At 32.0% G+C, this 22779-nt stretch overlaps 1 protein-coding gene across 1 annotated transcript in view; it reads right to left on the bottom strand.

The window, feature by feature from the left end:
• Window positions 1-1152: 1152 nt before the first annotated feature.
• LOC127737629 (CD109 antigen-like) overlaps window positions 1153-22779 on the bottom strand; it is a 53029-nt gene continuing 31402 nt past the window's right edge. Inside the window, 15 exon segments of the mRNA XM_052248484.1 lie at window positions 1153-1300; window positions 1877-1979; window positions 3038-3194; window positions 3693-3802; window positions 4584-4646; window positions 6439-6591; window positions 10139-10359; window positions 10607-10796; window positions 11792-11881; window positions 14123-14282; window positions 17063-17144; window positions 17455-17631; window positions 18523-18661; window positions 19404-19541; window positions 21565-21654. Coding sequence (XP_052104444.1) covers window positions 1215-1300; window positions 1877-1979; window positions 3038-3194; window positions 3693-3802; window positions 4584-4646; window positions 6439-6591; window positions 10139-10359; window positions 10607-10796; window positions 11792-11881; window positions 14123-14282; window positions 17063-17144; window positions 17455-17631; window positions 18523-18661; window positions 19404-19541; window positions 21565-21654 — 1959 coding nt within the window. The 3' untranslated portion in view covers window positions 1153-1214.

Raw genomic sequence — 22779 nt, forward strand, 5'->3', positions numbered from 1 at the left:
TTCCTTTTCTCCTAAAAACATTAAATACTTGAACTGTTTAGAGTGTTACATATATATGTACGAATATAAAACGTTATTTTAACTTTCAGTACTCAATGCAAACAGGCAGAATAATTTAACATCAATAAATAATTTTGAAATATGCATATGATTTGATTGAATTTCCGTTCATTCTATATGTGTTTCAAGTAAAACCTTCATCCGGTACGCCCGTGACCGAATGTCTGATAATGAAAACCAGAAGGGTCTAAACAGAACAGTAAACATTGTCTTCATTCAACTTTGCCTTAGGGATTTGCAAATTGTTTTTGTACATTCAATTTCGTGGTTTTTAATGGTTCATGAATAATATAAAGCGTTTCACCTGTAATGAGCACAACAACGAATAAGGAAATGCACATCTTCACACAAGAAACAAAGGATAAACATATGATTATAAAACAAATGTCCATAAGGGACGAAATGCTATCATATATGTTAGTAATTATAGGTCACCGTATGTACAGCCTTCTTATGAGCGAAACCCATACCGAATATCAAATTAAAAAAATCTATATGAAAAAAATGTAAAAAGAATTCAAATGAGAAACCAAGAGCTGATTTATGCATAAATCAATATAATCGACTGCATCAAACGGCTACCACAGGCTCCTGACAGGCACATAAATGATTTTGCGGGGTAAAACATGTTTGCGGGCGCCCAACCCTCTCTTTAACCTGCGACAGTGGTGTTAAAGCGCAACGTAAGAACAAATTGTAAAAATTCATACGTTCTTTAAAGTGTTTTTTTCTGGGTTTTATCAAGTTGTTTTGCTTAATCTTTAGATATTCTGTTGGTTTTTATGAACTTAAGTTTTTGTTTTTTTTTTTGTCTGTAGTGGTCGTCTGTATTTTTTCAATTGTCCTTTTACAACCGCATGTTACACAATAGCTGATGCCAATGCTAAATATAAATAGCTATTCCTGTACGAATCACTTCTGGGTAACCAACTTTTGACAGTGTTATTATTGAACAATGTTGAGCTACCCTTTTAAGCGTTTTGAAAACTGGTGTTTTTCTTTCATTTCTGTTGTTGTCTGTCAGTGTTCAAATAGAAATTATGAGGGTGTCCTTTGTGTCTGTTATTGAATATGTTAAAACAAGTTCATTGATACGACTTTATTTTCATTGAAGTAGGTAATCATTAGTATTACATAATATCTGGTGAATCTTTTTACTGACAACGATCCAGTCCACAAACATCATCTGCAGAAGCCTGAGACAAAACTTTAGACCCGTACATTCTTATTACTTCATTACCTGCAAAAAAGTCAACCAGTGTGATAGCAGTTATAAGCAAGCATATCACTTTTGTATGAAGAAGGTTGTTTTTGTTGAAAGAGATTAAATTATTCTCGAACGGACTTTACGTAGGCCTCTTTTTAAGACTTTGTCATGGTTTACGTAAAGAATGTTATCCGTGCTCAAACATTTGAGAAAGTAAAAGGAGAACGTCTCCAATTTTCTGACATTAAATATATTTGACTAAATAAAACTCTTTGAAAAAGCAACTGCAATATATGCAAGTCGCTTCAGTTTGAAACATGTTAAAAAAGCAGCAAAACTTTATTCTAGTCGCTTACGTTTGAAACTCGTTGACAAAGCACCTAAAATTTATTCAAGTCGCTTACGTTTGCCTAAGATAATCATTAATTTCTCCATGTAATATGTTTTTTTGTTAATAATATATTACAATATGAAACTTATTTCGAATTGGTCATTTCGTTGTGATATGTGTTAAGACAAATCAAAATTCCTGCAATTGTCAAATCCACCAAAATTATAATACTGCTAAAATGTGTTGAACGTATTTTCTCAATATCAAAAAAGGCCTACTTTGTTCATAGTACTCTGAAAGTCTAGCAGGTACTGGTTTTTGCTTTGCTACAAGGCTTATTCTGTCAATGTCGATCTCTACACACATTTCTTCAGTTGTGATCTGTAACGAATTTTGGTTATATCATTACGTTACAAAATGTAACAGATTGATAAATATATCAACCACAAACGGCTCAGTCAGATGAAGAAAACTAATAGCCTTGTTATAAATTAGGCCGTTAGTTTTCTCAATTGAATTGTTTCATATTTTTCATGTCGGGCTCTTTTATAGCCGACTATACGGTATGGATTTTCTCATTGTTGAAGGCCGTACGGTTGCCTATAATGGCTTACATTCACTTCATTTTAACTTAGATGGATAGTTGTCTCATTGGCAATCATACCACATCTCCTTATTTTTATATTAAATTTGTCTTGCTTACTTATACATACATAACTTGCAAAGAATCAGCAATTGAAGTAAACAGAACACAATTGTGACAAATGTCAAAACACCTTATATAATTTGGGAAACGTGAAGGTTCCCTTAATTCAAGTTGGTGAATTATCTATTTCTATAATTACAAAAGACTAACAGTCAAATAAAAAAGGATTCAACTAGTAATACACACGGTTTTTTTTCGATAACCCAATTGACATAAGACTATAGAGGTGCTGACACTATTTTAACAGGGGGACACATAAACTGAAGGATGGACTAGTAAGAAATTTTACTTTTCAAACTTTAGTTTTGTTGATTACAGTTAAATCCGCCTTCCTTATCGAAGAGATTATAAAATTCACATAATGTTCGATATAAACCGTAAGAGAGATGTATACCGCTTTGATGTTAGCATTTGCATTTAAGTTTCAACGTGGTTTTGCATAATCCTTTACTCGCAATGGTGTTGCAATAACTGTATAAACAGTTATCTTTGTTGTTTAATGCAATTGGTGTTAATTGTTCTGGGATTGCTATCTCAGTGATGTATACATTGTGATTCCTTTCATTCATCTGTTCATTGTTTTAAAGTATTTGTACAGCACCAATATATTTTAAAACAAAATCATTGTAGTACCATATTTATATCATACATGTAGAAGCAAACAATTGGTAAAGTTTTTAGTCAAGATCCAGTTTGCTCAACTGAATTTAAAATATGCTAAAAAGTGCCTTACCCAATCAAAGTATAAATTTAACTGATCAGACGAGGCCTCTCTTTTCTTATAAAGACCATATGTACTAGTAGTATTCATAGAATCCATATCAGCCTCCATTCCGGTCGGTAGAGCAATTTCCATATATCCCATAGTGCTGTTACCACCCCGTAACCAACTTTAATAAATCAAATTGAATTTAACTCAGTTTTTTAAAAAATGCATTATATTTATTAACAAAAACATGAAATAGGCATTTCCATTTTGTTAAAAAAAAAAAACTTTTCATTTTATATCAAAGCATTTCATCATATACATGTACACAGAAATAAATAATTTTTATTTGAATTTGAAATATAGTTAACACAAATTTTGAAAGAGCAACCCAACGACATAAAAACAGAAATTAGTTTAGATTTGAAATAATGTTTAACGAATAGCAAAAACAAAAACATCACGCACAAACACAAATCAGATTTACCCCCCTCGCTGTTAAGTTGCTATCAAAATTTCAAACGAATATTGAATAACTTATATTTTATGGAAAATATGGAAGATGAATTTCATATTCGATTATTAAAATATGAACAAGATAAACCATTTCAATTAGAACATATTATGTAAATAATGAAATGATGTATTAACAAAATGGTTACGAAGAAAATTAGAAGCATACCTGAAGCAAATTTTTAACCTAAATCCTAGAACAGAATCGTTTAGAATTGTAGTACTTAAATCAAAAGCTGGTTTCCTAAGCTCTTCAGGTACGTTGAAAAAAACAGCCACCTATAATGGAATACAGCAAATAACAAATTCAAACTAGAATCTATGTTAAACGTGATGATTTCAACTTTCTAATTGTCAACTTCCAATTTCTGAGCAGAAATATACTCTCTGCACCGTCGTTTGTCGTTTATATATCTCAGTTAATACGTAACGCTCGTACATGTTCACACTATGCGGAAATCGTTAACAGGGGAGTTCCTCACACAAAAATGCCCAAAAAGAGTTATGAGTAAGAATGACTGAAATAGACACTACCAGTGTTTTACGTTCACAATCACGAATTGGTTGATCTATACACTTTGATGATGTCTCAACTCACTAGCGACATGTTTTCGTGGTTTTATATCTTTAGATACCAGTATAGTCGTATGCTATGTAAATTACCGATTGTGTCCTATTGTCTGATCGTAAAACTTTTTCTGAATGTGGATTCGAATGGCGAGTGAGAAGTTTACCCTGTCGACGCACACGGTCTCCCTAAATGTTTGTTGTTACCTTGATTTGTCTTTTTTTTATCAATTTTTAAGATTTGAATATCGGTAAACTACTGTTGCCTTAATCTATTTTATTTTCAGTATGTCTGTCTGACCAACTAATTTTTGAACTTTCTAATTTTCTCAAAACTACACAACATGGTATTTCTTGTTGTTTTATGTTCATAAATAAAGTATGTCAGTCATCACATATTAAGTAGTTTGTATTCAGAAGTTTCACGATGCATAACTAATGCAATATTGTACAGCTATAACATTTCGGTTCATATGACCACGATAATACAAACCTCTAACATAAGAAATCCCGATCCTTCACAGTCTATAGATATTTGTCGTATGTTGCGTGGAGCCTAAGATAATAAAAGAAATTCAAAGTATACCAATACATGTAAGATTTAACAATTTATGTGATCTTGGCAATACGTTTAATCACTCTGTTATTAAATCATTATCACACGTATGTTAATTCCCTAAAGGTTCTCATCTTACTCACTCTCCGAGCAAATCACTAAACATACCCAGTCCAAAGCTAATGGCAATGGCTTGATTTATAAGAGGCATGCGAGCCTTTCTTGTTTTTAGTTTATAAATCATGTAGTTTCTTGCAATTGCTTCATGCAAACGTTCATCTGTTTGTTTTATGATAACTAGAACACACCCGCGAATTCGCAGGCATTAAGAGCGTGGTTGAAAGTATGTAAACTGTTGTAGGATGAATTTTTGTAAAAGATTTGATGACTGGAGAATTTAAGGAAAGGTATCAAAAGTCATAGATACTTGGGGACAGGACGATTTGTTTTAGCCCTCTCCCTTTTTTCCAAAATCCATTATTTTTTTTCTGTTATTTTCAAATATTTTCGCGTTTTTCTGTATACTATGAACATACATAAACTATAAATAGAGTGTATTTGCTATTTACTATCAATTCCAAATTTAATATCCACGGCTCTCTATATAATATATCAGTGACCGCCGTGGATAGTAAACTTGGAATTGATAGTAAATAGCAAATAGTGATCATACACTTTATTTATAGTATATGTATGATCATAGTATACAGAAAAACGCGAATATAATTGTCCTGTTCCCAAGTACATATGACAATTTTATGTGTAATTTTAAAACAGTCCATAACGGAAGTCTTGTCTATGACTTAAAAGTCCGTCCGATGACGAAAACAATATCCGGATGCTTTTATTTTCGTTTTCCTCCCAAAAGATATCAAACTGAATAATCATAAGCGAGGATGACAAATGCGACTATGCATGGGACCTATAGGACACAGAGGCATGACGATTAATTTATTGTGGAAGGAAGAGAAGCGACACACAAAATGAGGTCTTCTCATTTAAATATGATGATCATACGTGAACTTTCGGAATCGAGCGCATCGAATGAAGGCTATTTCTGAAACTCGTGTCGTGCGAATTGAAAATAATATCATACATTATATTCAATCCATTTTGATTTTGAAGGTCAAAAAGAGTTAAACATTCACAAGCAAGGGGTTACAGACAAGATTTCCTTTCAGTTTCTGCTAGATAATAGAGGCGGAAGATACCAAAGAGATGTTTAAACTCACAAGTCGAAAACAAACTGCCAATGACATGACAAAAAAACGAAAAACGATCAAAAGACGAGCAACAGTATACAAAACACATAGAAAAACTAAAGACCGAGTAACACGAACCTAACAAAATATCGGGTGTGATCTCCGGTGATCCGGAAGGGTAAGCAGATCCTGCTTCATATGTGACACCCTTCGCGTTGCTCATGTTAGTACAAACCCGGTGATAATTCAGTATGTCACATTCGAGAAAAGAGGACGGTAAGGCATTTTGTTCATATTTTTTATCAACATTGTCCGTATAAATTATTTTACCATTAAGTATTTTGATTTTATCAAATATAATTTGAGATACTTCTGATTTTCAGTTTATTCCACGTTGTCGTTTAATGGTTCTCGTTTGTTTAGATATATCCCTGGTTTTGTTGTTTAGAAAAGTATATTTTGATTTTACAGACCTCGTAGCATTTCAAAGCATTTATTGAAGCTTTTGGATAGTTAATAAAAGATCATGTCTATCCCTTCTTTTTAAATAACGTTACGACTTCTTGTAAGACGTAATGATATCAACTCACATCCACTGAATGTAGAATTAAGGAATTGGTGTTATCCACCGTAAACGTATGACCAGTCCACGAGTCCCCTTTGACAGTTACAACTGCATCAAATTGTTCTACAAAAACCTTTTCTGCAAAACCAGTGATTGCTTGTATGGCAATAACAGTATCCTATAAAACAAACACAAATATCTACAATGTGTATTTATTTATGACAACATGGCAGGGGATTCTCTAGATACCACCGGGAACCATTTATTGCCAACACTCGGACGGTAGGATGGACCAACAAAGTGAGTATTATATGTTCCCGAAATTTTTGAATTGTAAATATCTTTTCAAATTAAATGAATATCTAATATAGGAAATATAGGAACGAATATCACACAAGATCAAAGAAAATTTCCAAAAAACCATTTCATATATTCAACATGTATCAAATACATATATGAAATATGAAATGAAATAGAATCGTAAAATCTTTGTTTTACCATGTTTCATAATTATAATGACAATGTTTTCACCTTATGTTTGTAAACATTTGACAATGAAAGTATAATTCTTATTTTTAGTCATTTATTCTTACTCCCTGTTTATTCCATGCTTCAACATTAGAGTAATTGCGAGTACTCTCAAATCGTACTTTCGTAATGCATTTTTGTTATTCAATGTTTACTTATTTGGTGTTATATCTCGTATCACTATTTTCAATATGTACCACCTTTGATTTTAGTATGACGATAAATTTTCACTTCTGTACTCGTACTGTGAACAACAAATTTATTTCTTTTGAAAAAATATTTCTGTACTCCTAACCCAAAAATTATTATATTTAAAATAATATGTGTTCGTTATTCTATTTAACGCCATTTTGTCCCAGGTTACAGTTGTCTTTTGACATTGTTCTACAACTTTCTTTTATTAAAACTGTATTCATATTGTGTCATAGATTAAACTTATTTGTTCAGTGTATGTTTACCTGTTTTTGTTCATATGTCTTTTTGATCGAGTTAAGCCATTTCAATTGATATTTTATAGTGTGTCTTTTTATGTTGCAATGTTAAACTACTGTTTCAGGTTAGGGTGAAAGTTGGCGCCTGTTAAAACGTTTGAACCCGCTGCATCTGTATGCACCTGTCCTAAGTCAGGAGCCTGTTGTTCAGTGGTTGTCGTTTGTTGATGTAGTTCATAAGTGTTTCTCGTTTCTCGTTTTTTATATAGATTAGACCGTTGGTTTTATGTTTGAAATATTTTACACTTGTCATTTCGGGGTCCTTTATAGCTTGCTGTTCGGTGTGAGCCAAGGCTTCGTGTTGAAGGCCGTACTTTGATCTATAATTGTTTCCTTTTTACACATTGTGACTTGGATGGAGAGTTGTCTAATTGGCACTCATACCACATCTTCTTCTTTAAATTCTTTTGCATCTAGGATTTTAAGTACCATTCCGTCTTAGAATCATGCAAATGGTGATTTCTGGGTGGGAAGCCTATACATATTTTTTTCTTTAAGTTACAGTTTATTTTCATGTTGTGCAGTTGCAACACTGTCCCAGATTAGAGAGGGGGCTGTAAACATGTTTATGTTGTTCAGTGGTTGTCGTTTGTTGATGTGGTTCATACGTGTTTCTCGTTTGTCGTTTTTATATAGATTAGACCGTTGGTTTTCCTGTTTGAATTGTTTTACACTAGTCATTTTGGGGTCCTTTATAGCTTGCTGTTCGGTGTGAGCCAAGGCTTCGTGTTGAAGGCCGTACTTTGACCTATAATTGTTTACTTTTTACACATTGTGACTTGGATGGAGAGTTGTCTCATTGGCACTCATACCACATCTTCTTCTTTATATTCTTTTGTGTATGGATTTAAAGTACCACTCCGTCTAAGAATCATGCAAATGGTGATTTCTGGGTGGAAAGTCTATACATATTTATTTCTTTTAGTTTTTGCTCAGAATGCAAATTTACATATTAAATCTATGCATTTCTTTCTACTGTTACATATTTCCATAGGAGATTTGAATTATATAAAATACGATACGAGAGTATGGAAGAGGAGATAAATTCACAATATGTAGTGCATTCCATTGAAAATGCATATTTAATATACAGAATAAAATTGAGAATGGAAATGGAGAATAAATGCAACAGTAGTATACCGCTGTTCAATAGTCATAAATCGATTTAACTGAAACAAATCCGGGTCACAAACCAAAACTGAGGGAAACACAACTGTAAGAGGAAACCAACGGAACAACATAAACACTGAACTGCTACAAAAACAAACACCAACATACATAGAAACGGACTATTTCATAACAACTCCCATATTCCTGACTTGGTACAGGCAATTTGAAGAAAAAATGGTGGGTTGAATCTGGTTTTATGACTAGCTAAACCTCCCGCTGATATGGCAATGTTAAAAATACCGCTAAAATGACAACATTACACGACAGGAATACATTACACTAAACGCAAGAACACTCAGGACAGAGACATACATAAATAAATAATATAATAGTACATTACAACATGTAAACCACAGAATAACAACGGACACCTCTCATTTACACCACAATAGAATTATGAACTGTGCGTCACACGAATGTATTAACGCCACAAAAAGTGACGTCACAGGCAAATTTCTAAAAATTGAATATAAGATTGGGATTAAGTTTGTAATGGTGTTAATTTATGTATTTTCTAACCATTACAAGAATATTAATATAGAATTGTGTTAGTAATGGTGAAATTATTTGTATTTTCTAACCATGTCGGTTTTTCTTCTAAATCAAAACTGTATAAACAAATTAATCCTGTGCATATAGTAGCTTTAAACTAAAGATCATATAAATGAAATAGCTGATAAATTATCTTTACTTTTACATACATGAAGAAAATAGAAATAGAATTCAAACCACAAATGATAAGACATAACACAATATGGAACCAGAATTACAAACGAAACATCATACCTAAATACATGAATGTTGGATGTATAAATACCAAGACACGTCTAATAGCAATGCGGGAAAACAGTCATATTCGAGAATAGGTCGCGTTCGATACTTAGCAGACCAGACGACGTAGATGGTAAACCACAATCTAAGACGTGGTAAAAATGTCGTTATATAGTTTAGACACAGACACATCGTATAGATCAATCAATTCGTGATGGTGTCCGTAAAATTTACGGAGTGTCATTTTTAATCTTTCCTCCTCATAACTCTATTTGAGCAGTTTCTGCGTAAGGAGCACACTCCTGCATTTGAAGTCCTCATAGTGTGAACATGCACGAGCATAACGTATCAACTAAGATATGTAAACCCCATACGATGGGGGCAGAAGGAATGTGTCAAAGAGACAACAAACCGACCAAATAACAAAAACAGCCCAAGGCCACCAATAGGTCTTCAACACAGCGAGAAAATCCCGCATCCGGAGGCGTGCTTAAGCTGGCCCCTAAACAAAAATGTGTACTAGTTCAGTTAAAATGGACGTCACACTAAACTCCAAAAGAAGGCTACTCAAGTATCTTTTCAAACGGTTTATGTACAACTGTAGTATTGAAAATTAGACAATAAATTGTGACAGGAGTAAAATTAGGTGTTTTTCTTAATATGTTTGAGTTGGAGCAACAACCGGAGCATTACAGATTTTGTGGTTAAGACAAAGTATAATTGCAATGATAGAAATTCAATATAAATGGATACTAATATGCTTACTTGTGTTGATGTAAATCCACCAAATGGATTCTTTTGTTTATTCAACCATTTAACGACTCTCACTCCATTAGTAATATCTTTCCTAATATTGTATATCAGAAGAACATATGATGTTATCTCAATGTCAAGTGCTCTGACTTTTACTTTAGGTGGTATCCAATGTCTATACGGCTGAATCATGTTTGCTGCATCATCAGTTAATTTCCAGAATTTTGTTCCATCTTAAAAAAAAAATTGCAAAATTTATTTCATTATGATTTGAATTTGATTTACCTGCATATTTCTGCCTAAATATTTAAGCCACAATTGTTGTAAGCACAGCGTCAAAAACCACTTTCACTTCGTTTTAATTTAAATCAAGGGTAAAAACCAATTCGCTGCAAATTGTTACTTTTATGGCATGTAATCACCCTTTAAAAAGAATTAAGACAATAGTTGAGCTAACTTTGAATATATATAAGTAAATACCTTCTCTAGAGGAATATCTTTCAATCTGTCGTAGTAATGTAAGAGATATTGGTGCATTTACTAACGTTAAAGCATAAGTTGCAATCACAAGTTCATACTGATTATTCTTAGCAATTAAAGTACGGTTCTCTAAAATTCTAACAATAAAGCTGACTGCGTGTTTTATCGAGTCCTGGGTTTTCTTAATTGTCTGAAATAATAATATACTTATCAGAACACAATTATCAGACATTAATAAAATATGTTAGTTCAAAATAACTTCAAAAATACGGGAAACCAACAGAAAAAAAATAAAAATAAAAGTGACGGCAAAATATCTGACACAATTTCTTTTTAGAATGAAAATTAACAATACATTTAACCACTGACGAGATAAATGACATGTGTTAAGTCTTTTTGTAAGCTTGTTACATGCTTGGTGTCGATCTGATGAGTCAACTGAATTCAACAGTTTGTTCTCATGGTGTGCAGTTGCAACACTGTCCCAGATTGGGGAAGGGGCTGTAAACATGTTTATCCCTACCTAATAGTGTATGTGACCAATGATCCTACACATCAACATTGGTCGTTTGTGTTTGTATATCATATTTGCTTTGTACATATATTAGACCGTTAGTATTCTCGTTTGAAATGTTTAACATTTGTCATATCGAGGTTTTTTTATAGCTTGCTATACGATATGAGTTTTTATCATGGTTGAAGGCAATAAGGTGACCTATAGTTGCTATTATTACGTCATTTGGTCTCTGATAGAATATTATTTCATTGGCAATCATACCACATCTTATTTTATATGAAAAACAATGAATCCAATGATATGTATAATGCTTTATTAAAAAAAAAGAAAAAGATAAAATTGTGAAGACAAATTGAATTAATCTTAACATTGAATAAAACTTTCAAGTGGGTAAAAAGAACAAATGTCATTTGCCACTCTAAAAATCTGAAACATTGCCGGTTTCAATATAGAATAATACATTTACATCTGCCTCTTTGTTTCAATTCGATTTTAAATAGACAATACATCTAGATAATGGCTTCAACACAAAACACAAATAATAATCCAATTCAATTTAGATATCATTGTATTTAGAAATTTCGAAAGACTATATAAAAAAGATAGTATCAAAAACAAGTTATACTACTACTAAATTTTAAACAGGTAGGGCTTTTTGTTATACGTACATCATTTGGAATCTGCTTACGTATCAATGCTTCATGTAAAGCAATCACCACATACGATGTTAAACTGGCGGCACTTGATGCTGAGCCTCCCTTTGTGATAGATAAATCATTGGTTCATATAATTCATGATTAAGTGAGGATGCTTAGGCTCTAATAAGCAAAATATGTATATTTTAGCATGACCATTTATGATGGATGGTGAAGTAATAAAACATGAAAAAAGAAACATATTAACCGTTCTCAATATTTTCTTTGAACGATCGAAAACAAAATACATGTTGGATGCATGTGTACAAAACAACAGTCTGTTAAAATAATGGAACATGTTTTTGCGGCCTCTCTACGACTTCTGAATTTTGATTGTCCTTTTGATATCTTTTTTCGCTTATTTCTATCAATGTGACAACTGATTATAATGTTTTAGTCATCTCAAAAGTTTCTGAGTAGAATTCATCGAAAACATGAATCTCTGTAAATTCTTAACAAGAATACAATCACACATAATGTCTAGGCTTTTCACCGTTTACTGCTGCATGTATTTTGTACAGAACTATGCTGGATAACGAATTAATTAACCGTTAATAACATAATTAATTTTCTCGAAGTACACCCACCTAAACATTTTTCCTTAAGTATAGCTGCATCGGTATACCCACCTAAACAGTTTTCCTTAAGTATAGCTGAATTGGTATTGATCTCCAAAATGTTTTATATGGTTTTTCTTTAATTTGCTGGTAGAAGGTTTAAGGCTTAAGAGTTCATTTTGATCGTATAGCTCCCAAAGATTCTGTGTTTTTATACATTCCTGGCTTTCAAATGTTTAGATTTGAACGTTACTGACGAATGTAAATCAAGAAAAGCGCTTCGACGCTTCGGACGCACGAATTTTTGAAATTGTAACTTTCGTTTACTGACGCTAGAGACATCCACGATATAAAGTATTACACATTAATAAAACATATCTGTATAATTATATAGACAGTTGACAAAATGCAAAAGTATTTTTGTTTTTGTTTTATTGGTCCAGTTATTTAATCATTTATAGCTATGTAACGTGCGATGCATTCGAAGTTGTAATATACATCAACTAATGTTTTGATCACCACTTAACCAGAAACCTTTGTGTGAAATTTTATATTGTATTTATGCTAGTCAAAAACTGCCAGGCTGTAAGATATTGTAAACTTTGCAATTGATCGAATACCTGTCACATGTTCATCGTTCTTAGAAACTGCCCCAACAAAGTTATGAGGAGGAAAGATTAAAAATGACACTCCGTAAATTTTGTCGACACCATCACAAATTGGTTGATCTATACGATGTGTCTGTGTCTAAACTAACTAACGACATTTTTACCACGTCTTAGATTGTGGTTTACCATCTACGTCGCCTGTCTGCTAAGTACCGAACGTGACCTATTCCCTAATATGACTGTTTTGCCGAGTGTGAATTCGCACTGTGATACATACGACGTGTCTCGGTATTTATACATCCAACATTCATGTATTTAGTTATTATGTTTCTTTTGTAAGTACGGTTAGATATTGTGTTATGTCTTATCGTTTGTGGTTTGAATTCTGTATTTTCGGTATATTTCACATATGTCTTATTTGTCAGTATAGTCGAGTTAGTTTCCATTTTCCATGGATAAAGTATTGTGTTAGTCCAAATAATTATGACGTCGTCACAGCATTAATTCAGAATAGCCTTTCAAGACCGTTATAATCATGATAATTATTTGGACTAGTATTGTGAAAATAATTGTGAATTTTTAGATCTCGTTCCATATAATTGTATGAATTTCAAGATTTTATATACGTCACAAACATACTGAGTGTTTGCTTGTACTGCATTCCTGTCACGTATTGTTGTCATTTTAGCGATATTGTTTAACAGTGCCATATAAGCGGGAGGTATAGCTATCCATAAAACCAGATTCTACCCACCATTTCTTCTTATGTCCTGTACCAATTCAGGAATATGGCAGTTGTTATCAATATAGCCCGTTTCTGTATGTTGGAGTTTGTTTTTGTTGCAGTTCAGTGTTTCTGTTTTTCCGTCGTTTTCTTCTTATAGTCGATGTGTTTACCTCGGTTTTAGTTTGTAACCCGGATTTGTTTTCTCTTAATCGATTTATGATATATATATACTACTGTTGCCTCTATTTAGAGCAGACAAAGACGTACAGTTTTTAGTATAACATGAACTGTACACATTTGTTATAATAAAATTACCAATTACAGGCATGGTTAAAGATATAACAATATATGATAATATTTTGTTTGCCCATTTCGTTTGTTTGTCCGCCCTTTTATAAAACTACTACAAAACCTGCATGCTCTTTTGATAAACAACACCCTTTTCTTTATATTCTCCAGTTTGCTTGTCTTGACTGGTTATCAGAAAACGAATAGCTTTTCGCATTACGTTTGGATCAATGTAAGTTAAAAGTGCTGCTTGTGCAAATGATTTCACTACAAATGCAGTTAACCTGCAATAAAATTGTAGACGTCGTTACTACAGTAAATGTTATTACAACTAGTATAGATAAGATAACAGTAGTCTTCCAAACACAAATCTTATAAATCAATTAAAAAGATACAAACAAACGTAACATGAACTCCAAAAGGATGAAGATTGGGTACGCCAAGGTAAGCGTATCTCTTAAGTCGTTCCGATATATATGTATTCCAGATCGATGCATGTATATTCCTACATTCCAAATCTATATTTACAGAACAATGCATTCATTCAGAAGCTATTGAAAAGCAAATAGTCAATTGTCAATAAAATAAAAAAAATATATATTGATGGAAAACATTTATTATTTATACACATATAAAATGAAAGCGAGAGGGAAACTAACAAGGAGTTAATTTCTACAGCTTGATATTTAGATCACACCATTTTGCAAGTGATTTCATTGTGGTAACTTAAACTAATTTTGAAAACGATTATAAGCTTTTTTGATAAGCTCCCTTTGTTTTGATGCACACACACATTTAATGTATTTTGCTTCCAGTCCCTTTTGGTTTGACAGGATGAAGATTATCCCAGAAAAATAGTCTCTGATCTAACCTGAATATAAAATTATTCCAGAGTACACCCACCGTTCACATTCAAATCGCGTTTTAAACTTCATTGTCATACCACTTGATCGATACTGCAGATAACTGTAAGTCTCTATGAGATCATCTGCTTAGAGGAATATGTTGTTACTACAATGGTTTAAATAATACATTTGAAAATATTTTTTCAATTTATCAAATGTTGGGATTTAAGGAATTTAAATTTGAACTAGCTAGGATATGTTGATATGGTTTCTTATTGCCAAAATTATTCTTCCATCATGCGTTCATAATTTTTTCAATAAGAAAAGGGTATCATTGTAGAGATTACGAGCTGTCATTGTAGCTCAGCAAAGCTGCAACTTTTGTGACATTGAATCACTAAAATTCTTACTGAAAAATCGTATTTTGTAAGACAAATGTTTCTGTTGAATAATTGGCACAATGTAAAATATTTTTATGCGTTCATGATACTTAAAACATATTGTTTGATTAATTGTCAAGACGACTTTTCAATAATTCACCAAAAAAGTCGTGAAAGGATAGTTTATAAAGTGTCAGTAGATGAAGATTTATTGTCACAGATACCTGTTACATGCAAAAATTTAAAGATACGAATGTTTTTTTTTATCTTAAGCATTTTCAAGATACAAAATCATACGTCTGTGGGGCAGGTCTTTCTGGCAGATATCTCAAAAGTCTGCACTCTGTCTGGATTCCATTTTTTGTCCATTTTTATGAATAAGATAATTAATATGCTTGATTTTGATTTACAACAGTGTATCAAAGAAAATAAAAAAACTAAACAAAGTGATGCCCCAAAACTCTACTTTGAAGTATCTGTATTATAACAAAGTCAATGTAGGACTTTCTTTGAGATATTATTGTGTCTGGGAGACACAAATGATGCCCCCACAGAATATGCACGTCTCATACTCCAAAAATGACTAAGTTCAACAATCTGCCAAAAGAGCAAATATTAATAAAAATCAAAACCCTGACCACATGCACACCTTCAATATATGTACAAACAGCCAGCATAGTGAAAACTTCCTAGCATTCAAACTGTAGGAGGAGTTATGTGGAATAACTATATAACCATAATGGGACGGACGGACGGACAGGGATAAAACAATATGCCCCCCCCCCAAATTTTAGTTGCGGGGGCATACAAAAAGATAACTGATATTCTTTTTAGTTTTGACGAGCAAACGTTTGCATTGTTATTTAATTGCCCTTATATTTGGCTGCTTAGCCCTGTGAACTTTACATGTTATTTTAAAATTATATCAATATTAAGCCTGAAAATATAACTATAATGGAATATTAAGCGTTATGATATACAAGTTTTGTTTTGTTTTATTTGCTGTCAGGACAAAGAAGTACATTAAATCAATCGTGAATGAAAAAAATAATGTACCCGGCTTTATATTAACCACAACGTAATAACTCATTGTCAGTGTATATGTTTATAATAATATTGCCGAGGACGGAGATGAAATGAATGCATTTAAATCACAATAGGTTTTTGATGGGATTCGTTTTGTTTGGTCTTTGGTATACTATGTAGTATGTTGTGGACTTGTTTGATATTTCGTCGTCTCCCGTTTTTTGCCATGGCTTTGTTCGTTTTTCTTCGATTTATAAATTTTAATTGTTCCCTTAGTATCTTCCGCCTTTTTTTCAACAAATCAATCTTTTCAGTTGTCGATGACTTTTCATTAATTGAATTTATTACTATGGTTCATGAATATTCAAAATGTTAACACCTATCAAAACCAATTTTTCGGGTCTTTATTTGTCTTCAAATTTTATGGACGCGCAATGAGTTCCATACTATAAATTGCATTATTTTTTTAGCGCCCACTAAAACAGGTATAACCAAGCCAAGCATGCCCATTTTGCCCTTTTTAAATTTTAAATCCCTCCAAAACTATTTGAATGTTGTTTGGTTTTACACAGTTGGTTACTGTTTATGTTTGTTTTCAATTTAAGAATTTTGACTTCCGGCTTTGCCAGTAAAAACACAAAAACAAAACTGTTAAATTTACGAAATTCATAATAATTTTGAGAACCGGTGTATGGACTATATCGTTCAAGTGAAATATGATTTATTTATTGATTTAATTAACAATTGGTTTTCTAGTTCAACAATGTTCACGAAAGATCTAGCAATCTACAGTGAAACGTATAAAAATAATACCATGTAGATCCGTATCTGTCACTCTTCCCAAATGCGCTAAATGATCCATCAAAATGAGCATATGATAACTGACGTTGGTAACCTGTTTTTATATAAGTAATACTTCTTATTTCCACAATTGAATTTAAGGATACATAGGTCTATATTATAACATCACTAAAGACTTTTGTTATCTAAGTTATATGTTTACAAAAATATTTTTCATTGTTAATAAACGTTTAAAGATCATGTTTGAGTGTTTAAAGTACAATTAATATTTTTATATATTTGTCGAAAAAAAATTGCACAAAATTTCCTGCTTTACATAAATTAATTGATATAAGTTTTTAGTTTTCTAACGCAATATGACAACTATTATATTATTACAAAAGTGCAATTAAAAAAAAGTTAACCTGCAGACAGGTATCTGTCAACTTTGTCTTTTATGTCCCTTGTCAGCCTGTTAGTTACTTTCAAATACACAGATATAAAGACATTTGGTACAAATTGAACTAGGTTTTGTTCACCACAACCATAAGACATATGTAACAAATCTTCTACTCCGGCCAGTGTTGTACCTATTAAATCACCTAAAAAAGATAGTTTTACTTATTTTTTCTTGTGCTTTAATGTGTAGAACAAAGATAAAAAGTGTATAAATTATAATAAAACTTTTACTTAAAAAACATATAGATCTTAATACTCTGGGCTCCTGTCACGTTTTTATGTTTCTTTTAACATTTTAATTGTGTCTATTGAAGACATAATGTTTCCTACGTATAGTTTAAATCCAATATCGTGTTTGTTGGTGCAATATGTATGAATAAAACTTTCACCATAGGTTTTTGATGGGATTCGTTTCGATTCAACAGATGAAATTCTGTAAATATCCGAAGACAACAAATGGCTCCCATAGAGTTAACTTCGAATCGTATAAGTTGTACATGAAATAGAGGCCGGGTGGATTTTACATAACTTACAGCATTAATCGACATCATATCGATCAATGGAAAGTAATATTAAGTGATATGTACTTGTGTGTACCTTTGATGTTAAAGAACAAAGAAAAAAACAGATTTAACAGAAAAGTTCTTCCTAATGAACAAATATGAATGAAGACGACAATTACTTCTTGCCGCGATACTGCCTTCCTAGAGGGGAGGTAGGAAGTGGTGCTATCCCGAATTCCCTTAAAAAAAATCATTCGTTCCCCGGATCACGAGAAACTAATCATAAGTTCCCGATTCCCGATAGATGTTAATCCAGATTTCCCGCGTATATAAAGGATCATCCCGAATTTCCGAAAAAATAAATGCTCAATCCCGACGTCCCAAAGAGGGGCCGAAGTGTAGAAATAAATGTCTATGGAAACGACAAGAGTCTAATTATAATGTTTTTCTTATATATGTTGAATACTCAAATACCATTTTTGTGACGAATTTCAATTGATTTTTTTTTGATAAGTTTGCCAAGAGACTTACCTATTACCGATATCTTTATGAACTCTGAATCCGGGATAACAAATGCTGGAAATGTTATGCGAACATTTGTTGAAAACCTCTTTGTTCTACGCAAGTCAATGACAACAGGTATGTTGTAGTTCTCTCTGATTCCTTCTGGCTTTAAATCAATAAATGACATCTAATGAAATATGCACGTTACATTTTGTAAATAATATCAAAACTATGATATGGTCATAATTATAAATTAACTGTTTACAAAACTTTACATTTTTGAAATACTAAGGCTTTTCTACCTCAGGAATAGATTAGTACCTTAGCTGTATTTGGCAAAACTTTTAGGAATTTTTGGTCTTCAATGCTCATCAACCGTACTTTATTTGGCCTTTTAACTTTTTTTGATTCGAGCGTCACTGATAAGTCTTTTGTAGACGAAACGCGCGTCTGGTGCAAATACAATATTTCAATCCTGGTATGTATGATTTGTTTATTTATACAAATATTCAATTACATCGAAAATGTATAGAGTTTTTAGGTTCGTGTTAAAGGCAGTTTACGAAATACAACACATTTTGCAGTGTTTTAACAGTTATTTATTTAACAATCCAAGAAACTTATTTATATCTTGTCTATGAGATTTAGATTTAGATCAAAGTTAAGAAATTTGGATTTGGATCTGCATGTAATTTTTTTATAGGATTTGATCTGATTGAACTTAATATTCATGTTCTAAGTAGCGTTTTTGACTTCTGATTGTGTTCGCTAATAATACAAATACTGCTAATTGGTAGTGTTTTTCCCATGTTATACTTCTATATCTTCATTTTTCCACCTTGGTGACAAAATCTAACGTACAGCTCTACATTTAAATGACAATATTTATAATTAATATTTAAATATACCTTGACTATGAATGGCCTCTGCACAGCATCAGCGGCTGCTGTAGATCTCACATTTGCATCAAGGAGGGTGCTTCCTATTTTTGTAGGAATTATTGGAAAATAAACGGACTTTACTGTTTCTTTGGGCACGAACACTATCTGGTAATACAAATTTAGAAAGGTTCCTTCTTAAAGAGTGAAATACACAATCTTTTAATTTCTTTATGTGTATCATAAGGATAATAGTCATTTAAAGTCATATGAAACGAGTTTCGTGAAATCTTAATGTTATCAAAATTATTGAACCAATGCATGCATATATACTAAACAAAGTCTTGCGTGCACGTCTTTAATATTTCTTACACATCTATAACGTATTATCGACAAACAACATTTCATTCAGGGGTTGTTGATCGCAAGCTAATTAACTTCTGAATTTGTTGCCGAAGTTTACCGGACATTGATAAATAATAAAAACAGAGCACGTGGAAAGCTTGACAGATTAGTGAATTGAAAGATCCATGACATTTGTTTTATATTTTCCATGTATTCCCATTTGTTAATTTAACTATTCCTTAACAGTTGTTAAATGATTTGTTGTATTAAATTTGTTCTTTGATAATCTGTTATTTCTATGTACCCCCAAGAGCACGTGTGTTAACATTCTTTCATCACGGTTTTCCCCTCGCACTTGCGCTGTGCGGTGGCCGAAGTTATAACGAGAGGTCTCAAAGTTAAGATCACTGCATACGGGAAAATATCGGCGAATTAGTGTCTGGGAAGTTAATAATTCAATATCGGTACATTTATGAAGATTTTAATAATATAAAGGATTTTCTTTTAAAAATAAAGTTCACGTTCACTTCTTTTAGAGTAAAACTTAGCCATTCAAGTATATGAAACATGTTCAACTTTTTTTTAAATTTGAAGTTTCATATGACTTTTAAGATAATATCGTAAGTAACAAGCGAGAGAAATAAGTACATGCCCATGTGTACTTTACGCCATTATCAAGTGAACTTGTTTGACTGATATTTTCTTTCAAATGAATTTAGCATATAATAAATGTAGGACCATATTGTGTGCTGATTTTGATTTTAGAATATGACACTCACAGAAGGTTACTTTTAAATCATTTATACTAGAAGTACGCTTCAGAACTCTTTATATATATATAAAACAGCAGTTATCTTCATTTTTCGTAATTTCAGTTTAAATGAATATGCCAGTGTATAAATTATTCTCATGAGGCAAACAAACATCGTTAGTATCAATAAATAAAATTGTGAGATTATATCATGGAATATGAACTTTCTCACCCGTCTTTAATATTGTAAACCTGAGTAAATCATATTGGAAAATACACTTTTAACATACAATGTAGGTATATCCAAAACCGATGTTGATGACGAAAAAAACATCCCGGAAATCATGTTGTGTTCCGAATCTTTCCACAACAAACCCAAAATGAATAATCATAAGGAAGGATAAAAAACTACCGTTAGCACACATTTTTCAGCATATACAGCCATATTGATTGACTTGATCTGGCAGACGGAGAGGCGACACACAACTCTCCTCATATAGCATTATAAATGCAGACATAGAAAGATATTTTTGTTTGACATCTAGCATTTGAACATTTTCCTAAATAAAGTCAGATGTTATAGTGGACACTTAATGAAGTTTATTGAAAAGATGTACAAAAAAGAAGGCAATATTAATTAAAACTAGTTTTTACTAAAATGTTGGGTTCCATTAGTTGTACCAATTTGCTGACAATTAACCTTTGATATGAGTTATTATTTATTCTGTTAGATAAACTGTTTTTAGATTGTGGTGGATTTTTCAATTCCTGTGTAAAGTCAAGCCAGCCAAATTTAAGTTGTTCTGATAGTCTTTCAAAATATTACCTTGTTTTATCTGTTTATATCGTATCCTGTAAATATGTAATTCTTAATCTTGCATGAACAAATATCGTTTACTTGCACATCTTACTTAACTCTGATATTAAGTTAAAAAAAAACATGATCAGTAGATACATGAAAATAAGATGTTAAATTGCTTATTAAACAAATTTCCAATAGAACTCAAAGAACGAGGAGGTATAATATTCACTTTTGGGATCCTGTCAAGAAAAATGTTATGTTGATTTTTTTTAAATTTCATCGTAATAACATACCTTTGTCCATGCTTTACCCTTAGGAACAACTACTTTGCCTTTCACATCTACAAAGGTTAAGTTGACATTTTTGTTGAGATTCACTTGAACCTAAAATTGATAGATATACACGAAATATTTTATGATGAGTCGAAAATGGTAGAGAACAACACGGCTAAAAAGACAAACAAGTCCGTAATCGTTAGTTTTTTACTGTATAGTGTTATTGCATGTGAAATGTTGTATTTTGTTTTTTCCATTTGAACATTGCGTTGCCTTTCATTCGTCGACCAATGAATTTCGATTACTTCCTAAGTATATTCTTCCTTTACCGAACCTTACGCATAGAACCTTTTATGCGAAATGACCGATACATATTTAAAGTACATGAAAAAATAGACAGAAGATACCAATGGGACAATCGAACATCATAAGTAGAAAAAAACAAGCAAAACCATAATCTAAAATATAAGCTGAGGAAAGGAAGGCAACTGTTTACATAACACTACACAAACTCCGAAACAGTGGTGACATCATGCTACGCTTCTTTTTTGTAGAGAAAGGGAAATATGACCCGAAAGATAACGCTGTATGGAGTTTGAACACTACATAGAGTAGGGACCCTGCGTATGCTCTCCTAGACTACTAATGTAATTGTATTAGGATATTGAAAATAAATTGTATTGAATTGAAAAAAAAACCCCAAAACCACGACACAGAGGGTAAGCATACTCTGCTTCTCTAGTGGCACTAACAGTCATACTGCAAAGACACTACGACATTGTTATCAATACAGTATCATTTGAAATCGTTTGTAAGTCTTTGGTAAACTTTAAAAATCGCTTGTTCAATTTAAATTTCACAATTGCTCATATAGAATAGAAAATCGTCCAAACATTTTAGAAATAATATATTTTAAAAAATCGTTTCTACAATATAAAAATCAATTAGAATAAAAGAAAAACTGTTCGCACGAATTTTAGAATCGTACCATTTGTTTAAAACCATTTGTCCGATTCAAAACATTTTTCGTTTTTAAGAATTTTATATCATTTATTTAATTAATAAAAGCATTCGTAACTTTTGAAAGATAAATCGTTGATGACCCGTGTGATCGATTTAAAACAAATAATTGCACGATTGTTAATCCTTCTTGAACTATTATTGATATGGTTATAATTATAAAATAACTGCTAACAAAAGTTAGATTTTTTGAGGATTGAAAATATCCAAAGG

This window comes from Mytilus californianus, unplaced genomic scaffold (genome assembly GCF_021869535.1).
Source record: "Mytilus californianus isolate M0D057914Y unplaced genomic scaffold, xbMytCali1.0.p SCAF_4, whole genome shotgun sequence".
Taxonomy (NCBI): domain Eukaryota; kingdom Metazoa; phylum Mollusca; class Bivalvia; order Mytilida; family Mytilidae; genus Mytilus; species Mytilus californianus.